The sequence below is a fragment of the Myotis nattereri genome (genome assembly GCF_964212035.1).
Source record: "Myotis nattereri genome assembly, chromosome: 12".
NCBI lineage: Eukaryota > Metazoa > Chordata > Mammalia > Chiroptera > Vespertilionidae > Myotis > Myotis nattereri.
This window is the reverse complement of record NC_138087.1, coordinates 10,092,259-10,112,449: the sequence shown is the minus strand read 5'-3', so window position 1 is coordinate 10,112,449 and position 20,191 is coordinate 10,092,259. Positions and strand designations below refer to the sequence as shown.

Below are 20,191 nucleotides of genomic sequence, written 5' to 3'. Positions count from 1 at the left end.
CACAGAGGACAACCACCTTTTATGTCCTATTCCAGTAAGTGCCCTTGGGCAGACAGCAGACACGGCTCTGGGTAGGCTGGCCCACATGGCATTTCTTATCGCTTACACTTAGGAATGCACTCGAGGCAAGAGTAGCTGTGCACACATACACAAAAGAACTAAGAAGAAGTGGAAGATCTCAACATACCCAGGAGGCAAGAATGAATGGATAGTTCCCTTTTTAGGTTTCGGTGCAGGTTTCTGGTTAATATGGCCTGGATCCTTGCCTCTAGGAAAGCTGAATGTAGAGCTGACCTGGAAGGCTGTGTGTATGAAGCAGTGTTGCCCACTTATCCCCCCCAGACAATGTTCTAATCGTGTCAACGGCTGCTGCCCATTGGCTAGGATTGGAGGACAGTGTGTACCAATGCAAGAGACCCTTCACTGTGTGCAAAAGCTCCCGTGCCATGCAGGACGCCACCAGGCTGAACTTCCTCTGAGTCTTGGGCACCCTGCTCTCACCACATGGACTTCCTTGTTTAGAAAAGACACAGTACATTGATGCTACAGGACAACTGCTCTGGAAATGCCTTCCAAAAGATATTACTTACTAATTACTTAAAATCACAAACATCTGCATTGACATTTCACAGCATGGGAAGCAGACATCCATGGAGCGGTCCCTCGGTCATGCCCTGAGATGGGCGGGTGTGGTCCTGTGAATAGTGCACAGGGGAGCTCTTTACAGGAGGCGGGGCTTCGGGAGTCTGTGGCCCCCTGCGTGACCATTGTTCTTTTTCTAGCTTGTCTAATTTTTAAAACTTCGGCACTCAGACTGGGTTGCCTGTGATCTGGCCTCCCAAAGGTACCCAATGAAGACACAATTTGCAACAAAGAAGAATGAGCCTAAATAATCCTGCCTCTATCAGATCAGGCGTGCACACACACACACACACACACTAAAGTAAAATCCAGCACAGTTGGGGGTGGGGTGGCTGTCCCAAATAAAAACAGTATCTGAGAAAGCTGTTTTCCAGAATGTCTGTTCACCAAACGTTTAGATCCATGTAAAAGGTGTTCCAGGAAAACAATGGGAAGGGCCCAATTGATTGGGTGCTAATCTCTGTACCTTTTGTGGGAGGTTTCCTCCAGCAGGGGGTTAAATCCGCACTGAATGCTGCCCAGGCCCAGCTATGTCCATATTAGGACAGCCCTGCTCACATCTCCCTCCCTCTCTGTGAAGCAAGGATCTGTCCTCCCTCCCTGGGCCCTGCTTCCACCCCCTGCGTGTGTAGGTGGGAGAGTAGGAGTGGGGAATGTGAACTTGATCCAGCATTGATCATCCAAGCAGCAAACGCTTATTGTTCTTTAGATACCAAACATAACTTCTTTCTTCCAGGGATAAGGCCAGCCATTCTGCACACGACACCACTTTTATGCTCAGTAGAGTGAGAGATGGAAAAGAAGCATTAGAGCTTTATTAGACTCAACCTAAACACCTCCTAAATAGGCAGAATTTAAGAATCCACCCAGTTAACTTATATTCATATTAACATTAGGTATATTAGACCCCCTTAAAACCTAACAATCACCTGGTCCTTTCTGACTTCTCTGTTCATGAAAAAAGGGGTGAAGACCTACGTCTACTGTGAGCACCCTAACCCTGTGATTTTCAACGGTCTCAGAGCAGAATCCTGAGGTTATGGATTTCAATTTATAGTGTAAATACTGTGTTACGTTCACCTGCTCTTCAAGCATTTATTTCACTGCCTTATTCTCTGAGGTTCAAGGGCATTGAAAACCATGCCAGTGTACAAACAAATATGCTGCTGTCTTTTTAAGTGCTGCCCTAAGAATGTGGCTGACCTGTTTCTGCACAAAGCCGTGTGTGATGGGAACTCAGACCTCGGTACCCTCCGTCCCTGCCACCGAGGAGCTGTGTGACCTTGGGCATGTCACACACCTCTCTGAACCGGTGACATGGAGAGAATGCTATCTGTGAGGATGAGATGAGATGGCACATGAAGCCAGTGGTTCATGGAGATCAGTAAATGCTTGTTCTGAAACAAAAGGCTTTCTGGTATTTTGAACCTGAATAATCTTCCAAAGGTCTCAAGTTACTGATTTGTGACCTTGGAATAAAGAGCCTTGCCCGACCGCCACACAGATGTGATGCCATTGGATGGCACCGGCAGCGACAGGGCATGTCTGAGCCACTGCAAACAAGTGCCTGTCCCTTCCCAGAGGGCGGCTGGGCGTGAGGAAGCAGGGCCTCTTTCTGGTCTGCCTGATTAGAGAGGACATCACTCCCTCCCTGGTCCCACGCACTCAGAATAAGCCCGCTGTTGTTACAAAAGGGTCAGAAAATGAAACTGGGCATTTTGGCGTCATTCTCTGGAGGCACCAGCATGACCAGGTGCAAGATGCAAACACACTTAAAACCCTACCAGTAGCTACAGTGCAGTTAAAACCAATGTAAGAATTAATAACTTGGGCTTTTAAGTTAGATTTGTTTCCTCATCTATAAAATGGGTATAATGATAATGTCTACCTTCTAGAACTGTGACTAGGAGTAAATAACTATTACGTTCAATGAACTTAGCATAGACCCTACTCAATAAAGCGATAGCCTTTCTTTCATTGTGGATGTTCTAATATATAAAACAGTATCTCCGGAATATTGGGGGGAAGAGGGGAAATGGAAGAATTGAATGAACATACACTGTAATAGAGCTTTACATGACCTATCCATTCTTGGATCGACCCATTTATAGCTTTTTGTTAGGAGCATTTATGCCCAACCCAGGCTGACATTCCTCAATTACAAAATCAACCTCAGGGACGAAAAATACAGTCTGGGGAGGAGAGACCCACTGAGAACTCTCCGAAGAAGCCCACTTGGCAATAAATGCGAACAAGAAGAGTCTTAAGGAGAACGCATCTCTGCTTGGCTGCACAGAGGATGAAAAGCGAAGGCACACAGGAGGAGAACGGAGCCTGCACAGAGAGGAGACGCACCCTGGAGCGAGGCCTGCGACCTGGGCCGGCCTCTCCCCCGGGAACCGGCTGGGGTGAGGGCGCTCCCGCCGGTCCAATCCCATTATCACTTGCCGCCCGGGACTCTTAGTCCCCAGCTCTGATGCACTGACTCTGCCCTCCCTTCCATGCATTTCCAAGCCAATAAAGTGGCTGAAATTAAAGAAGAATTGAATTGTGAAGCTTTGGGGGCATAAATAATGTCATATTGGGAAGCCGGGGATAATGACAACCAGGATGCCCTTAACGCTCTTAAGAAAAACCATCTGATCTGTGCAGCCCTCAATGCGGTCTGAAATTTCCTTTGACCTACAAAGGAAAATATTTTTAGCATGTAGCACACTTTGTAACAGACATATAAATGCACTGAAAATACAATTTTAGGAAAGCATCTGGCTTTGATCATTTCTTGTTCTGCCTCACCCCAAATAGGTTCTGCTTCCTCAATATGAGGAGCACGGCTCCATCCTGCTGCAAGCGATGCTGCGACCACCCGAGCGATTTCTCCCAAACGTTTCACTGCTGGCTCTGCTTGTTTTTATTTTTTAAAGTGGCAAATACTCTAATCATTTAAATATAAAAAAAAGCATAAAAAATCTGCTTCTGGAGCATTTGGCCCCAATGATATTCCTTCCTTCAAAAGGCCACTGGGCTTTTCCCCCAGGTCTTTCAGACAACAGACATGTGAGTACTTACTTAGTTTATGTTTCCAAATGTATCCTAGAAATAATAGTTGCCACTGTCCATGGAAGATGTCACCTGCAGTTCTTACCGATTTGCAGAAATTTCAAGGTATTAAAAAGCTGTGGTACATTTACACACTGGAATACTATGCAGTGGTAAAAAAAAAAAAAAAAAAAAAAAAAAGAAGGATCTCTTACCCTTTGAGACAGCATGGAGGGACCTGGAGAGTATTATGCTAAGTGAAATAAGCCAGTCAGAGAAAGACAAGTATCACATGCTCTCACCCCTATGTGGAATCTAATGAACAAAATAAACTGATAAACAAAATAGACCCAGAGCCATAGAACCATGAACAGATTGTGGAATCTCAGAGGGAAGGTGGGGGTGGAGGGAGAGGGAGAGGGGGGAGAGATTAACGGGGAATTTATATGCATATATGCATAGCCTGTGGACACAGACAATAGTGGCAAAGGCTTGGGAGGGGTGGGTGCAGGGAGGAAGGGGGTCAATGGGGAAAAAAGGGATGGGGGGATATCTGTAATAACTACAATAAAGATAAATTTCAAAAATAAAAATAAAACAAAACCCTAGAAAAAAAGTTTCATCTCCTACTAGTCAAACAGGTTTATCATCTGTGAATCATTGATCTGAATTACAAGCAAGTGCCTCTTCTTCACTGACCAACCAGCACACATGCTTTTGCAGATTGATTATTGCTTAAGGTTTCTCCAATAATCTTTCAAATAGCAGCTCCGCAGCGGGAGAGAGGAGATGCCCCAACGGGGTCCCCGCAGCGTACATTGGTAAACAGCACGCAGGATGACACGGAAGGACTCCCGTTACCACGCCAAACCGAGGACAGGTTTCCAGTCTGAGGGCACTTAGCTGCTCCAGGGAGGAAAGGGAGGCGCAGGACAAGCCAATCCCGACTCTCTCCTCTCGGAGGCTCAGCGGGCGCCAGGCCCGGAATCAGGCCAGCTGCCCTCACTCCCCAAAGAAGCAGTGAGGACGCAGAGAAGGCAAGCACACTTACCTAAATTAAACAGAACATGTACCCTTTACAGATAAGGAAACTACCACATAGAGCTCAGGGCTGGGGAGTTGCCTGCAAAGCTGCAGCTGCTGTATCACAGCTCCGAGCACCACTCCCTGCAGCGTGCTCCCGAGAACAGCCCGGGGGCTGAGACAGTCCATTCCTGCTCGGTCACCTCAAAACAACGCAGCCTTGCATTTCGCGTAGCCCATTGTGTGGACCCCCCTTAGAATGCGACGGTGGCCATGGAGCTCCTGAAGGCCCAGCCGAGGACTGGCCTGGAAAGTGGGCTCTTCTGGACGTGCGCTGGACACACGTGTGCCTGAGCACCAACAAACTGTGGGCAGCTGTCACACAGAGAGGCGAACACATGAACTTTTAACCACGCGTGCGTTTGGACTTGGACAGTTCGACAGTCACCGACTCACCGGCTCACCTTGGCCTGGCCTGGCTGCCTCCAGTTAGGATTTGTTTTGGAAAGCGAAGAGGAGGATGTAGGAAACACCCCTTACATGCGTTAGATTTTAGAAGGTACACAGACATTTTTTTGCTCAACCAATTCTTTTCTCCTTTGTTGCTTTGGTGACCTGGTATGGATTGTCTCATTTGTTTCCACCTTGAGAGAGAGGAACAGCTGTAGCTTTCAGAAGGCAAAGACCTACACTCATCTCTGCACACACTCACAGTCATTCTCACCAAAAAATACACCAGCCTCTTGCCTGCAAGAAAGCCCAGTATTTCCTATGCAAAGCATCCAGTCGGGTATACAGGGCGACCATTAGAAATACCGAAATGCAAGAGGGGCATGTATGTATACCCATGGCACATACTCACGCAGAGTCCTGGAAAGGGAGGGTCACACCACTGTGCCCACAAAGCACATTTTTGCCCAATAGAGAACAAACAGTCCCTGAGTAGATTAAATGCCATCACTGCTCAGGGCTCTCTGCTGTATTATTTATTATCTCTTCCTGGTTCTTGCAAAAGCTAAAGCAAGGATGGGACCAAGCTGATTTGGATTAAAAGCAACCCTGCTAAAAACACAAAATGCTTCAGTCACAGGTAAGGCCCATGTGTCAAACTTGGTCCATGGACTTGGCACCTGGAGGACAATCACGCTGCTTCCCTTGCACAACGAGCTGGCCGACTGGTGACCAGTGAGTGCAGCCAGGCCCCGCCTGCCAGCGGCTGTTCTCCTGCACTCAGCCTCAGCCTCAGCCCCGCCGAGCACGCCAAATACGGGAAGCTGACCTCTGCGTGCCTCCAGGTGCCAAGGCGAGGCCTAGGCCCTTGCGCGCGCCTGTGACAGAGGCTGATTTACAGATGCCCCCACAGGCCACGAGCTCACAGGCAGCACTTCGTGTGCCCACTGCCCAACACAAGGCTTGGCATATTGGTTGAATCTATAAACTAAGCCCTAAAGCCAAACCTTTGGATTTCTCAGGAAGAATATGACACTGAAGAATTCTAAGAGTACTCAGAAATGAGGGAAACTTCCTTTGACAGAATATATTCCAGAATATGATTTTAGATATAATACCTGAGAAATTATATTTGTCAAATTATATGTGCTATGAGACCTTTTTTTTTTTTTTTTTTAATATCAGTAAACATGCTGTGCTTTTGGGACTCTAATAACCTGGCTGTTATACTTGTCCATGGTTGGACTCACTCTCTGAGTGACTAAGTTTAGATAATTTAGATAATCTAAAGTAATTTTAGATTCTATCTATGGGTCAGAGCCTCCTGAGGGGCCCTTATTCAGACGGTGTGGGCTGAGTCCAGGCTGGTAGTTTAAACAGCTTCTTGGATGACTCCGGTGAACAGGGCTGGGCCTAGCTGGCCAGGTGGCCTGCGGCCTCGCGCCCCGCCTGCCGAGCTATGCTTCTAGGAAGCACGCAGCCTTACTTCCTCATTAAACCCGTATGTGCACAGGCCACTACCACCCACCTCCGCCAGCTGGACTGAGCCAAACAGACTTCAGAACGAGTGGTTCCAGCTTCCTTTTCCTTCTGTTCAAAGCAGAGCAACAGGTTTATCCTGAATCCACCAAGCAAACGCTGGGCTTCTCTCCACAGGTACCAAGACCACCTCGAGGAGAGGAAACACTAACATGCTCATTGTGCACTGGAGTCTGGTCTTTCTGGACCTGTCTGAGGTTCCAGTTCTTTCTGGAATCAGGTTTTAGAAGGGAGAGAGAGAGGGCACCACAGGAAAATGTCTCCGGTTTCATCATGGGCCTTGCGCTGTGAGAGGCCAGCCCGTCTGGACGGTGTTGAACAAGAAGCCCAGCACGGACCTTCAGTACCAACTTCTCTCTGGGAGGATGCACCCCGTCTCTCGTGACTTCCCACCAATGCACCCCACTGAGAAGTCTGTGGGAAAGGCAGGTGCTTGCAGAGACGGTGAGTGACTGCGGCGGCTCCTCGCCATGGCAGGCCTCGCCCCCATGAGGCCGGAGGCCTGGTGTTGTACCTCTAAGGACCTCTGACAAAGTGTTCAGTCACATAGTGAGTCCAACCATGGACAAATATAACAGATTATTAGGGCCCCAAAAGCACAGCACATCGTGGCAACTGCTTTTACTGATATAAAAGGACCAAGGATCTCACAGCACATATAATTTGAAAAATATAATTTCTCTGGAATTTGCAAAATAAGTAGTCTCCATTTTCTTGAATGACCAGTAGATGTAGAATTCCTATGGGCACCGCTGAGACGAGTATCCTAATGGGCCTTAGAGTCATGTTGTGATATTACCTAACCTGTGCTCCAAGACGCCTGCTCGGTGCTAAAAGCTCCAGTGGCAGAACACCTTTACATCGTCTCAAGTTCCCTCAACTGTGTGCCTACGGCATTTTCCCTGACCAGACTGAAAAGTTTTCCACCATTTGCTTGTGTGGCCTTTGGCCACTTGAAGGTGTCAGCTTGGAAAGAAGTGGCGTTTTCCAGGCGACACGGTCACCTGCTGTTTTACGTTCCGATCAGGAGCAAGTCTGGGAGCTGGAGTTGATTGCTGCCTATTTCCAGGACACTGAGACTGGCTGTACCCAGCTTCTCTGTGCTTCTCTCTGCCACTGCTGCCCACGATTTTGCCATCTAATGGCTGCTGAGCACTTTCCCCAAAGAGTGGAAAGAAGACACACAAGGGCTGTGAGAGTCATGGGTGCCAGAGTGCCACCTGTTAGTACCTCAGGACACAGGACACCTGGGAGTTGAAGAGCCCAAGTGAGGCTGGGGATGAATCACGCTGCTCTGGGTGTCTGTGGGGCCGAGCCCGCCCCTCCACGGAGCGGGCAGAGAGGGCAGGGCGGCTATGGAATGGCCAGCGCTCTTTCTCCATGGATTTGAAAAAACACAGGTGCTTTTAATGATGTCCATTTGGTGGTGACTAAGGCATTATTCACTCAGGTTTTAATTCAACTATTAGCCTTAGAGCAGCACTGCCCAGTAGGAACATGTGCCAGCCACATTTGTCATTTAAAATTTCCTAGCTGCCATGTTTAAAAAGTAAGGTATAGCAGCTAAAATTAATTTTAATAATATGTTTTATTGGGCATATAAACATTGGGTTTTGATGTGTCCAAAATGTTATGATGTAAGCAATAATTTTAAAATGATTAATGAGATATATTACCTTCATTTTTTTTTGTACTAAGTCTTCTAAATCGGATGTGTTCTCACAGTTCATCTCAATTTGGATGCTAAGTTTTTTTGTTTTTGTTTTTTTTTTTTTTTTTTTTATCAATGATTCTCTCTCATCACTGATGTTTCTTTTTTTTTTTTTTTTTTTATTGCTTAAAGTATTACAAAGGGTATTACATATGTGTCCATTTTATCACCCCGCCCTAGACAGTCCCCTAGCCTCCCCTATCCCCCAGTGTCTTATGTCCATTGGTTATGCTTATATGCATGTGGATGCTAAGTTTTAATCAGAAATGGTTGGTCTGTATTTGATTTCATGAAATTTACAGCTGAAAAAGTGGATTTCATTCACATACCTAAGTTAGTCCAAACAATAACTGGGTTACTAGATTTTAATGTAAATTGAGATTAAATTAAGTTAAAAATTAAACTCTCCAGGTGCACTAGTTTTCAAGTGCTTAATAACCACATGTGACTTAGAGGCTGCATGTGGAACAGTGAGTCCGAGATCGGCCCTGTACATCACAGCAGGTATGACAAGGATGATCGGACACAACCCTTGTTTCTGGGGGTGAGGGATGGGATGTCTGAGACACATATACAAATTGCAACAATATAAAACAGGATATTATACTTGAGAAATGCAGAGAAAGGAAAGCATTCATTCCAAGGAGAGAGAAAGTCACATACAAAGGAAGGTTGGTGTGGAAACTCACTAATACCTGTTGACTGTGAGTATGGTTGGGCATATGCTTAGGAGTGGAGCGAATGGAGTTTAAAAGGCTACCTTGGGGCATTTCTGCTGACCGCCTGAAACAGCAGGCCAACGGGCATGCTCTACAGGCACTGCTGACTGCTGACGAGGAACGGGTTTCTGGTGAGGACAGGTCTGAGCTATTGGGGAAGCCTCGCTTCCATTGCCGTGGACGGTGTGGAGGGGGACAGCTTGGCAGCTAAAAGACCAATTAGCTACGGCACTAGTTAGAGCAAAATATGAAAAACTGGGGGAGGCGCCAGGAAAGACAATCAGAAAATGAATAAATATGTACATAAGATGATCAGGATGTGGGCAGGGAATCAAAGAAAGGGAGGAGTCGGAGAGCTCTGGAGCAATACAAATACAAAGTACAGAAGAAAGGCTGGATGGGCAGTTATTTCTAATGTATTTGCATGTAAAACTTTTATAAGAAGATTGGAATATACACATATGTGGGTTGGAGTGGTGGAGACCTTTGGCAGAGATAAAAAGAAATAAAAATCTATTTATAGAACTGTCAATTTAGCAGAACGGGCAACTTTCTTAGAAACCGGGGTGGGGGGGGGGAAGGTTTGAGTAAATTAAATTGTTACTATTTATTAGAAGGCTTTGCAACTGTTAAAAATTATTGCTCTTGAATTGCATTGAGGAATATGGGAAACTACTTAAGATATTTACTTTGTGTTATGCTTTCATTTATTTTTGAAGAAAAGCTCTAACTCTAAAATCTTAGGAAGTTCCTGAACCACCCCAGTTTTGTTTTTTAAATATTTATATTTTTATTTCAGAGAGGAAGGGAGAGGGAGAGAGAGAGAGAAGCATCAATGATGAGAGCGGATCATTGATCGCCTGCCACCTGCACGGCCCCTACTGGGGGTCGAGCCCGCAACCCTGGCACGTGCCCTTGACCGGGAATCAAACCCGGGACCTTTTAGTCCGCAGGCTGACACTCTATCCACTGAGTTAAACAGGCTAGGGCAGTGGTCAGCAAACTGCGGCTTGGCAAACTGCGGCTCGCGAGCCACATGCGGCTCTTTGGCCCCTTGAGTGTGGCTCTTCCACAAAATACCGACTCTTCCACAAAATACCGACTTCTGCATATGGGCCTCGAAGTTTCAATCACACTGTACGTGTGTGCCCGCACGTGGTATTTTGTGGAAGAGCCACACTGAAGGGGCCACAGAGCCGCATGTGGCTCGTGAGCTGCAGTTTGCCGACCACGGGGCTAGGGCGAACCACCCAGTTTTACAGCTAGCCCTTAGGAGCACAGAGCAGGGCAGGGGAAGCACAGGGACTCAGGACCAAACCCCACGGACCGTAATGGAAGCCTCACAGCACACCAAGGGTCACCTCCTAATGTTCTTTATGTCCCTTTGGCGTGCTTTCCTAGGCGACTATTTACTGCAGAACATCAAATGTAAGACTCCTTTTTTTTATATAATACAAAGTAAAGTGACCTATAATTTCCCGCTTCTAAAATGGGCAAGGTACGGAAGATAGTTTTTATTCTTCAGCTACTTAGTATTCTGGGTAATCAGGCAAACACAACGATTATCACAACCCAGAGCACAATGGAATAAAATCTAATATCTTGTAAAATGATTATGACAACACAAGTATAGGAAATTGATTTTTTTCTGTTATATTTTAAAAGTCTAATAACTGCTCTTTTTTAAAATTTTCCAGATCACACAATTGATCTATGGACCATTTTCTAAAAATCCCCCCCCCCCCCCCCCGCGTGTCCCCTTGGCAACCATCAGTTAGTTCTCTTTGAGTCTGTTTCTGTTTTATTTGTTTATTCATTTGTTTTGTTTTTTTAGATTCCACATATAAGTGAAATCATGTGGCATATGTCTTTCTGACTTATTTTATAGCATAATACCCTCTATGTCCATCCATGTTGTCAAAAATGGCAAGACTTCATTCTATTTTATGGCTGAGTTAATATTCCATTGCATATACACCATATCTTTATCCATTCATCTATCAATGGACACTTAGGTTGCCGCCATATCTTGGCTATTGTAAATAATGTTGCAATGGACATAGGGATATTTATATCTTTTAAAATTAGTGCTTATGTTTTCTTTGGATAATATCCAAAAGTGGATTTGCTATATCAAATGGCAGCTTTATTTTTAATAATTTGAGGAACTTCCATACTGCTTTCTACAGTGGCTGCAACAATTCACAATCCATCAACAGTGCATGAGAGTTCCCTTTTTTCTCCACATTCTCGCCAGCACTTGCTATTTGTTGATTTATTGATGACAGCCATTCTGACAGGTGTGAGGTGATACCTCATTGTGATTTTAATTTGCATTTCCCTCATGATTAGTGACAGTGAGCATCTTTTCATTTGTCTGATGGCCATCTGTATGTCTTCTTTGGAGAATTGTCTATTCAGGTCCTCTGCCCATTTTTAAATTGGACTGGGCTTCTATTAGTGTTAAGTTGTATAAGTTCCTCATATATTTTGGGTATTAACCCCTGACCAGAAGTATCGTTGGCAAATATCTTCTCCCATTCAGTGGGTTGATTTTACATTTTGTCGACGGTTTCCTTTGCTGTGCAAAAACTCTTTAGTTTGATGTAGTCCCATTTGTTTATTATTTTCTTTTGTTGCCCTTGCTCCAAAAGTTATTGCCAGGAATAATGTTGAAGAATTCACTGCCTATTTTTTCTCCTGGGAGTTTGATGGTTTCAGGTCTTAATTTAAATCTCATTACATTTACACTGATGTAAATGAGTTTATTTTTGTATGTGGTAAAAGAATGTGGTCCAAAACTGAACAGATACATGTCCTGTTTTCCCTACACCACTTGCTTCAGGTGTATTTTTAAGTGAAGGCTTCCAATTGTGTTTTGAATAGGCACCTCCATGCTGCGGAGCCCAGACACAGACACGTGTGGCAGGAAGATGCAAACTGTGATCAGCATGGCTTCCTCTGGTGGGTGCGACTGAAGGGCCAGGCCTTTGGCGCTGTGTATTTTGCTCCTGCTTGAACTTGCTCCAGAGGAGATATTATTTTTATTTTTAAAGAGGGAGACAAAGAAAAGGGTAAACTACATATTCGTATTGGAAAAGGACTGAAAGGATTAATTTTAAAAACTATCTCTGGGTCATTTTTATTTTATTATAAACTTCTTTAGATTCCAAAATACATATGTAATACTTCTATAATCAGAAAAAAAAAAGCCATGAAAGGAAATAATCTGTAATACCAATGGTAGAATCAATTTTAATCTGTTTGCAAACCAAAGGTTATGGGGTTGGGTGTTCTTTAAAGAGGTGTGGATCCAATTGCTTTTACTTCTTTGGGGCTCATGCTTACTTTTATTGCTGGTGAAGCTATTTCCACATTTTAAAAATGATTTCCATTCAATGTGGCCAAAAAGGAAAATCAAGGCCAACCACAAGGCACACCTTCCTGAGGAAGACAAAAAGCCACTGTAACCCGCGGAATGAAAACTTCACCAGTGGAACGCGACTCCTTTGTCACGAGTGACTTCAGTTGCTGGGGGGCAGGAATTTTTAATGAGAACAAAGAGCATCAGAGCGATTTCAGGGCTCCGGTTGTCGTTCCAGGCCCAGACACCCGTAACTCTATATCACAGTGATGGAGACAAAGAACAAGGTGTCCCATTCACCCCAGGCTCCTGCAACCAGAGGGCCCCGCCTTCCAGGGCCTCGCACCGAAGTGGAAAGGAGAAGGAGCGCTCAAGGAGGCGGGCAGGCGATCACCATAAACCATACAAATGAGGGCAGAGAGTGGGCAGAGATGAAAAGGCGCCGTCTGATCATTCACCAGTGGGGAGAGTGCACTAAATCAGGGCCTTTCCTGCCGGACGCTGTTGTTTTTACTGAACAGTTAAGCACCCAAGGAAATACCAGTTGGGTCTTAAAGACAATTTATAGCTGGGCTGGCCTCGCCACACCTGGCGGTGTTTTGACAGCAGAGATTCTTGTCTACACAATAAGCTGTCACTAATGCCCTAGACCTTTGGAAGGAACCTGTGGCTCAGCAGCTAATCTCTCCCCTCCAGGTACCCTTCCCCCTTTTAAGGAAAAGCAAAACCTCCTGCTGGTGGCAGGCCTCAGACTCTGCAGGGGAAATCGGGAGCCTCCTGAGAGTGAAGGGCAGCCCCGCACAGCCCGAGGCTGGGCCCTGGCTAAGGCCTCTTTCTGAGCTCTTCCCTGGGGACCAACTGCTGAACTCCACAGACTTGTTTGGATCCAGGAAATTTGGGAGTCTGCTCTCTGAGCTCCCAACTTTTCCCAGCTAAGAATGTCCAGGACCCTGGCAACAGCCCCGCCTGGGCACACTAGGCAGTGACTCTAGGGCAGGGGTGGGCAAACTTTTTGACTCGAGGGCCACAATGGGTTCTTAAACTGGACCGGAGGGCCGGAACAAAAGCATGGATGGAGTGTTTGTGTGAACTAATATAAATTCAAAGTAAACATCATTACATAAAAAAGTATGGTCTTTTTTTTTTTTTTTTTTTTTTTAGTTTTATTCATTTTAAAAGGGCTGGATCTGGCCCGCGGGCCATAGTTTGCCCACGGCTGCTCTAGGGGATTGCCCCACCCCGCCTCCCCCCACCACACACACACTAAAACAAGGGCCAGGCTGGCTTTTTAGGATCAGATAGCCTCACCCTGTTTCCCTGAGACTTTCGTACTCAGCGAGCAGCTTGGATCGGAAGGTACCTTCTTAGAAATCAGAGGCTCATTATAATCAGTGCGAGCTGAAAGCCCTGCCCTCCCAGGACCAGGTGCTGCCTTCCCCGCCCCTGCTTTGTTTCCCCTTTTAAGGACTCGGGATTTTAATCTCTTTTTGATTCCAGAAGGATTGGGCCAAACAAACAACTTTTAACAGGTGGCCCACGGCAATGCGACTTTGCTAGGAATGAGTTCCTGGCGGCTGGTGGCCGACATTCCCGTGTGGTGGAGCAGCACCAAGATGTGAGGAGAGGGGTGGAAAGGTAATGGAAAACACCCCCTCCTGCTCCTTAATTTCATGGTTCACAGACATTCATTGACATTCAGACACTCCCAAAGGGAAGCTCACATACCAGCCATGAAACCAGAAACGAGCAGGCTAATGGGGCTAACGGGTCCAGGGAGGGTTCTCTCTGCTGTGGGGGTCCACTTCCACCCGGGGGCGGGGGGTGCAGGGGATGCTATGGTGGGCAGCTGGGTGGGAGAGCTCCAGGCCTGCAGGGGCCTCTGACCAGCCCACCCAGGGTGCCCCCCTGGGAGGGACCGGCGCTGCCCCAGGCTCAGAGACAGTACGGAGTTCATAGGGACAGGTCCCAGTGTCTGAGACAGAAATGCACCTGGCCGGTCACTGGGGTGCGAAGCCAGCCTGAGGAAGGGATGCCCAGCTCGAGGAGGAAGTGGAGGGGCAGACCATGATGGAGAAGCCATGGAGAGCGGGTCAGAGGAAGCTGCTGGCGGCCGCTCACTGTCTGGCCACATCCAAAGAACAGAGCTGGAGCCCCAGCTGCAAACCCACCCCGGCGCGGCCACCGCCACCCAAAATCAACACCGCACATGGCAGGCGCTCCCATCCCCTCGGCCCAGGGCGGGCAGCATCCTCGGGACAGTGTCACCTGGGGCAGGGGCCGGCCATCGCCTTCATGGCAGGCAGCATCCTCGGACAGTGTCACCTGGGGCATAGGCCGGCCATCGCCTTCCTGGCGTAGGGATGGGAGACTGGGCCTTGGGTGCGGGTTCTTTCCCATTTCTAACAGGCAAGCACCTCACCCCTCTCCTCCCTCCGGAAGTGCGGCGGGCTCACCTGGGGAAGTCCCGGGCACTCCAGCCAGTCTCGGAAGATGCTTTCCACAGACAAACCCAGCCTTTACAAATAGAAAACAAGAGGGAAAGGGTTAGAAGTTAGAGCACCAAGGACAGAGGGTCTTTCCAAATATTCGGGCACAGGACAGCATGGCTGTCAGAGAAGCTGTTCTCTGAGGAAGAGCCACCGCGGCAGCCCACAGCGCCCACAGCACCCCGCACACTCCAGGCGGTCTGCGGTGGAGGATGAACCTGAACCTGAGCAGCCAGCCTCGGGCCTTTCCCGCCCTTGGAGGAACGCCGGGCTGGGAGCCAGTGCAGGGACCGGGTATGTTCACAGACACATCAGGCACGACCACTTCCTAAGAGGGGCCTACTGGGTGCGTCCAAATGAAACTGGAACTTCACGGTGACAATGAGCGGGGACAAGCAGGAACGCATGATCGCTGTGGGAGCGGAGGAAGGCGCAGATGTTGCCGCTGCCGCCGCCGCCGCCGCCTCTGCCTAGGCAAGACACGTTTTATAATTTCCATTGAAGACAAGATGCTCAGCGAAGGCCCGCTCTGGTTGGGAATGAATGCAGACCACCGCCACCTAACCCGGCACCCAGGTGGGCATGTCACTGGTTGGGGCCCGGTTCCTACCCCAGCGCTTGAGCAGCTGTGGAGGTTCTGCAGCCTCCACATCGTCTGCCCTGGCTCAGAGGAAAGGCCCAATTCTCCCCTCTCCCGCCTTCCCTGGTGCTCCTCTCCAAGCGGCCGTTCACCTGCGGCCTTTCCAGCTGGAGAGGGACACTCCTGTGTCTGGAGCTCTGGGGCCCAAAGCTCTGGTCACCCAACCTGCAAGGGATATTCAGGAAATTCGTTCGTAGCAAGAGGCTGACTGCCGCTCTGGGGAAATGGCAATCTAAACCTGCCTCAACTGGAGGGAAGATGAGAGTTTAGAAACAACGTAGAAAAGAGACGGGTGATGATCAAAGAGGCAAACACATTAGATCCACATGGAGGGCAAGGGAACTGGGATGAAACATCCTGAAGAGGAGGAGTCTGGGGAGTGACTTCACACCATTTCCCACGGGTTCTGCAAGCCCGCACACAGCTGCCGAGCATCCCCAGGGAGGAGGGCGAAAGAGGACAGGGACATAAATTTCCTTTGGGGAACTTTAGCTCGAAGACACTTCTTTCGGGGTGTCCTGGGAGGGGCTGGGGAGTCGAGTGCTGGGATGCCTTTACGGAGCGAGGTCCAAGTCCTCAGGGGAGAAGTGAGGACAGGCAGGGCTTTCTCCATGTGGCAGACACTTGGCGGGTGCCTCCGGCACAAGGCTCTGTGGAAGGATGAGGTGCGAGAGCCCAGGGCCAGGCTGTCCGACAGGGACACAGGACACGGGTCAGAATGCTGCCTGTGCTGGTGGAGAGACGTGGGCCCCATGTGTGTGGAGAGGCCCGGGCTGCTTAGGGTGGGACAGCCGGAAGGAGGTGCGTTAGGGAAGCGTTCTTAAAGAAGGCAAGGCTCCAACCGTTGTGGCCGATGGCTGTGCCAGTAGAAATGGAAGGGGAGCACAGGCAGGAAAAGCCAGCACCGTCGGCTGGACTGGCACACAGAACCAGGTGACAAAGGACACAGGTGTCCTGTGAGGGCCCTGAAGTCCTGCCTCGGGGCTCTGGCTCCATTGGCGAGGCTCCGAAGCAAGGCTGCAGAATGGCATGAACAGAAGAGAGTCAAGGAAGACTAACTGAGGGAGAAGAGGCTGGAGGCAGGGAGGCCAAAGGGGAAGCTGTGAGTGTGTCCAAATGAGAGGTGATGAGAAGGGACCTAAACTGAGGTGAGATGCTGGGAATGAAAGTGGAGGGTGGCGCTGGCGAGTCCTGCTGGAGGGGTGAAAGATGGAGTCAAACAGTGGGCCCCGTCACTCTCTGCAGGGTGACTTTCCATAGCATGTCTACGCCCATGTATAATCCATGCTACAGTCTCCAACCTGGACAACTGGCCAGGCCAACTGTGAAGGTTATTTCGTGGGAAAATATTAAGGCACATTTTGCTCTGCCATGTTCAGTATCTGCACGCACAGATACCATTATACAGTGGCACTAAAAACAGAACAAACTCCTCTGTCACTGCCAACAAAGGGAAATAAAGGAATAACTATTGATCTGATCAAGATGTCAGCGTAGGGACTAGTAAATGCAGTACTCAGAACCTGCAACAACCATATCAAAATTACAACTAAATTACAGAACAACCATCGTGCAGAACCACTGAAATTTAGCTGAACAGGAGTCCTATAACTACGTAGATCCAGAAGCAGCCACATCAAGATCAATAAGAGGGGTGGGGACATGGAATGGGAGTGTGATGGTTAAACATTGGGAAGGATATCTCAGCTGCAGAGGTCCCCCCTGAGGAGCCAGGGTTCCCAGCTCCACATCAGGCTCTCCAGCCCAGGGTTCCAGGGTCTGGAAGAGAAGTCCCCATAACTTCTGGCTGTAAAAACCAGCAGAGATTGTGGCTGAGTGAAATGGAGGGCTGCTGGAGTCCCAGGTGTTCCTCTTAAAGGGCCCACACATGGACTGACTCCCTGACAGACTCACTCTAAGATCCAACACTGGGGCACCAGGGACAAGCAATGAGGAACTGAATTGCTTGGAATCAAGGCAAGAGCTGGGGTGTGCAGTTTTATTCTGGACAGAAGTGCTGGCAGAAGCCATTGTTCCTTTGCTGAACCCTCCCCTCAGAGCCAGCAGACAAGCATCATATCTGCGTCTCCATCAGCCTGGCTAACATAGTTCTCCCCACCCTGGTGATTCCCTGACACACTGCCCCACCCAACTTGCAGTCTCACTCAAACCCTTTCTTGTGGCTTTTCCATACAAATGGCCTATCTTGGCTCCTGAGTTGAGCGTCTGCCTCCTGGTGGTCAGTGTGCATCGTAGCGACTGGTCATTCTGGTTGTTCCGCCATAACAGTCACTTAGGCTTTTATTATATAGACTAGAGGCCCGTTGCAGGAAGATTCCTGTAAAAATAGGGCTTCCTCCGCTGCCTCGCTCCACCCCGTCCCCACCGCCTCGCTCCTTCCTGTCTCCGCTGCCGAGCTCCCTCCCTTCTCCGCTGCTTTGCTCCCTCCCATCTCTGCTGCCTCGCTCCCTCCTGTGTCCGCTGCTTTGCTCCCTCCCATCTCTGCTGCCTCGCTCCCTCCTGTGTCCGCTGCTTTGCTCCCTCCCATCTCTGCTGCCTCGCTCCCTCCTGTGTCCGCTGCTTTGCTCCCTCCCATCTCTGCTGCCTCGCTCCCTCCTGTGTCCGCTGCCTCAATCTGCTTCCATCTCCACTGCCTCGGCTCTGTTCCCTTCGCCGCTGCTTCGCTCCCTTTTGCAGGGCTGGGCTTCCTTCTACACTGTCTTCAGTCTTCGCTCCACGCCTGTGTATACAAATGAACCGCCATCTTTGTTGGGTTAATTTGCATATTGCTCTGATTGGCTGGTGGGCATAGTGGAGGGATAGTCAATTTGCATATTTCTCTGTTATTAGTGTAGATAGCCAAGATATGAAAGTAACCTAAGTGCCCATCAACAGATGATTGGATAAAGAAATGGTGCATATATACAATGAAATAGGATTCAGCTATAAAAAGAAATGAAATCTTGTCATCTGCAACAGCATGGATGGACTTAGAGGGTGTTGTGCTGAGTGAAATAAGTCAGACAGAGAAAGACAAATGCCAGATGATTTCACTTATATGTGGAATCTAAAAAATGAAATAAACAAACAAGCAGAACAGAAACAGATTCGTAGATACAGAGAACATTTTGATGGTTGCCAGCTGGAGGGGGTTGAGGGGATGGATGAGAAGGTGAAGGGGTTGGGAAGTCCAAATTGGTAGCTACAGCACAGACATGGTAATGTAAAGTACAGCATAGGGAATATAGTCAATAATATTGTAATAGCTCTATATGGTGTCAAATGGGCACTAATTTTATTGAGGTGATCACTTTGTAAGTTATATAAGTGTCTAATCACCTGAAACTAATATAATATTGTACATCAACTGTAACTTAAAAATAAATAATATTTTTAAAAATAATTGCTTATTGAACATCTTCTATGTACCATACACCAAAAAAAAAAAATCTCATTTAATATCTGTGCAAAACCAATTTTATTGCCAGGTGTCACGATGCATCACTTTATGATTCATGGTACAGACAAGCCTGCTCCAAACAACGCTGAGCCTCCACCTTGTGTTGAAGGTGGCCTGTTTGCCCGCCCTTGGATTAGAGTTCTGAAGAGATGGGGAAATTCTTGGGAGGAGCAAAGGTGTGAGGGCAGGAGGGTTCATCATTCAGCTGCATGCAGGAGCAGAAGACACTCCCCTCTGAGGGAAGTTTCAGATCACTTTCCTTTGGGAAGGTTTGAAGCATCTTATAACCATTATTACTTCACTCTTCATATTATCCCTGTGAAGTGGGTGTCAATTGGGTGTGGCTTTTTAGCAGATGGAGCAACTAAGCATGAGAAGAGTGGTCAACGTCAGCCCAGACAAAAGGCTGAAGACAAGGCGGGTTTCTGGACTCCCAACATCTGTGCAGACATCAGCCCGCACCCACACCTGCCTGTGGACTGCTGACGTGGACGAAGGTCTTAAATTCGGAGTCGAAGATAAAAGCATGAACTCCAGCTGCTAGAAAAAATTATAGGTCCTCTAAGGGGCCTTATCTCCCACGGAAATTATGAGACACAGAGTGAATAGGTTCAATACTCAGGGAAGAAATGGACTATGTTTGAGGAAAATAAAATAAAGCACGTACATAGTTTTTGTGTTTTGACCCCAACTACTGACATGACAGTGTGGGTGAATTTTAGGTCTGGACCAGGATCTGCAGCAGTGGTACAGCCGAAGGTCGGCTTTTCTCTCCCAGACACTCAGAGTCCGAGCCCTGTGGGCTGTTTCCCGCTGAGGTCATGTGGCTTGAATCATCACCACAGACAAGCAGGAGCATTTCCACTTCGCCGGGACCCAGGACTTACAGGAAATTACTCTCCTGCATGTCTGATCGCTATGGAAATTGATTTCCTACAGATAGGTACAAGCACACAGGCCCTCGCTGCATGCCTTCCAGCTCTGGGCCTGTGAACTGCACTCCACCTCCTGACTGAGGCCTCCGGGGCCTCCACAGCAGCAGGGGGCCCACACTCTGGCTGGAGAACAGCCTTCTCCGGACTCCTATGTCCCGGAAAGTGATTGCATTGCAGGGGTCT

General features: G+C 48.1%; 1 protein-coding gene across 1 annotated transcript in view; it reads right to left on the bottom strand.

The window, feature by feature from the left end:
* The window catches only part of AOPEP (aminopeptidase O (putative)), a 324,231-nt gene that overhangs the window by 84,046 nt on the left and 219,994 nt on the right, over window positions 1–20,191 (bottom strand). Inside the window, exon 11 of the mRNA XM_081103533.1 lies at window positions 14,941–15,001. Coding sequence (XP_080959659.1) covers window positions 14,941–15,001 — 61 coding nt within the window. The remainder of the gene's footprint in view (window positions 1–14,940; window positions 15,002–20,191) is intronic.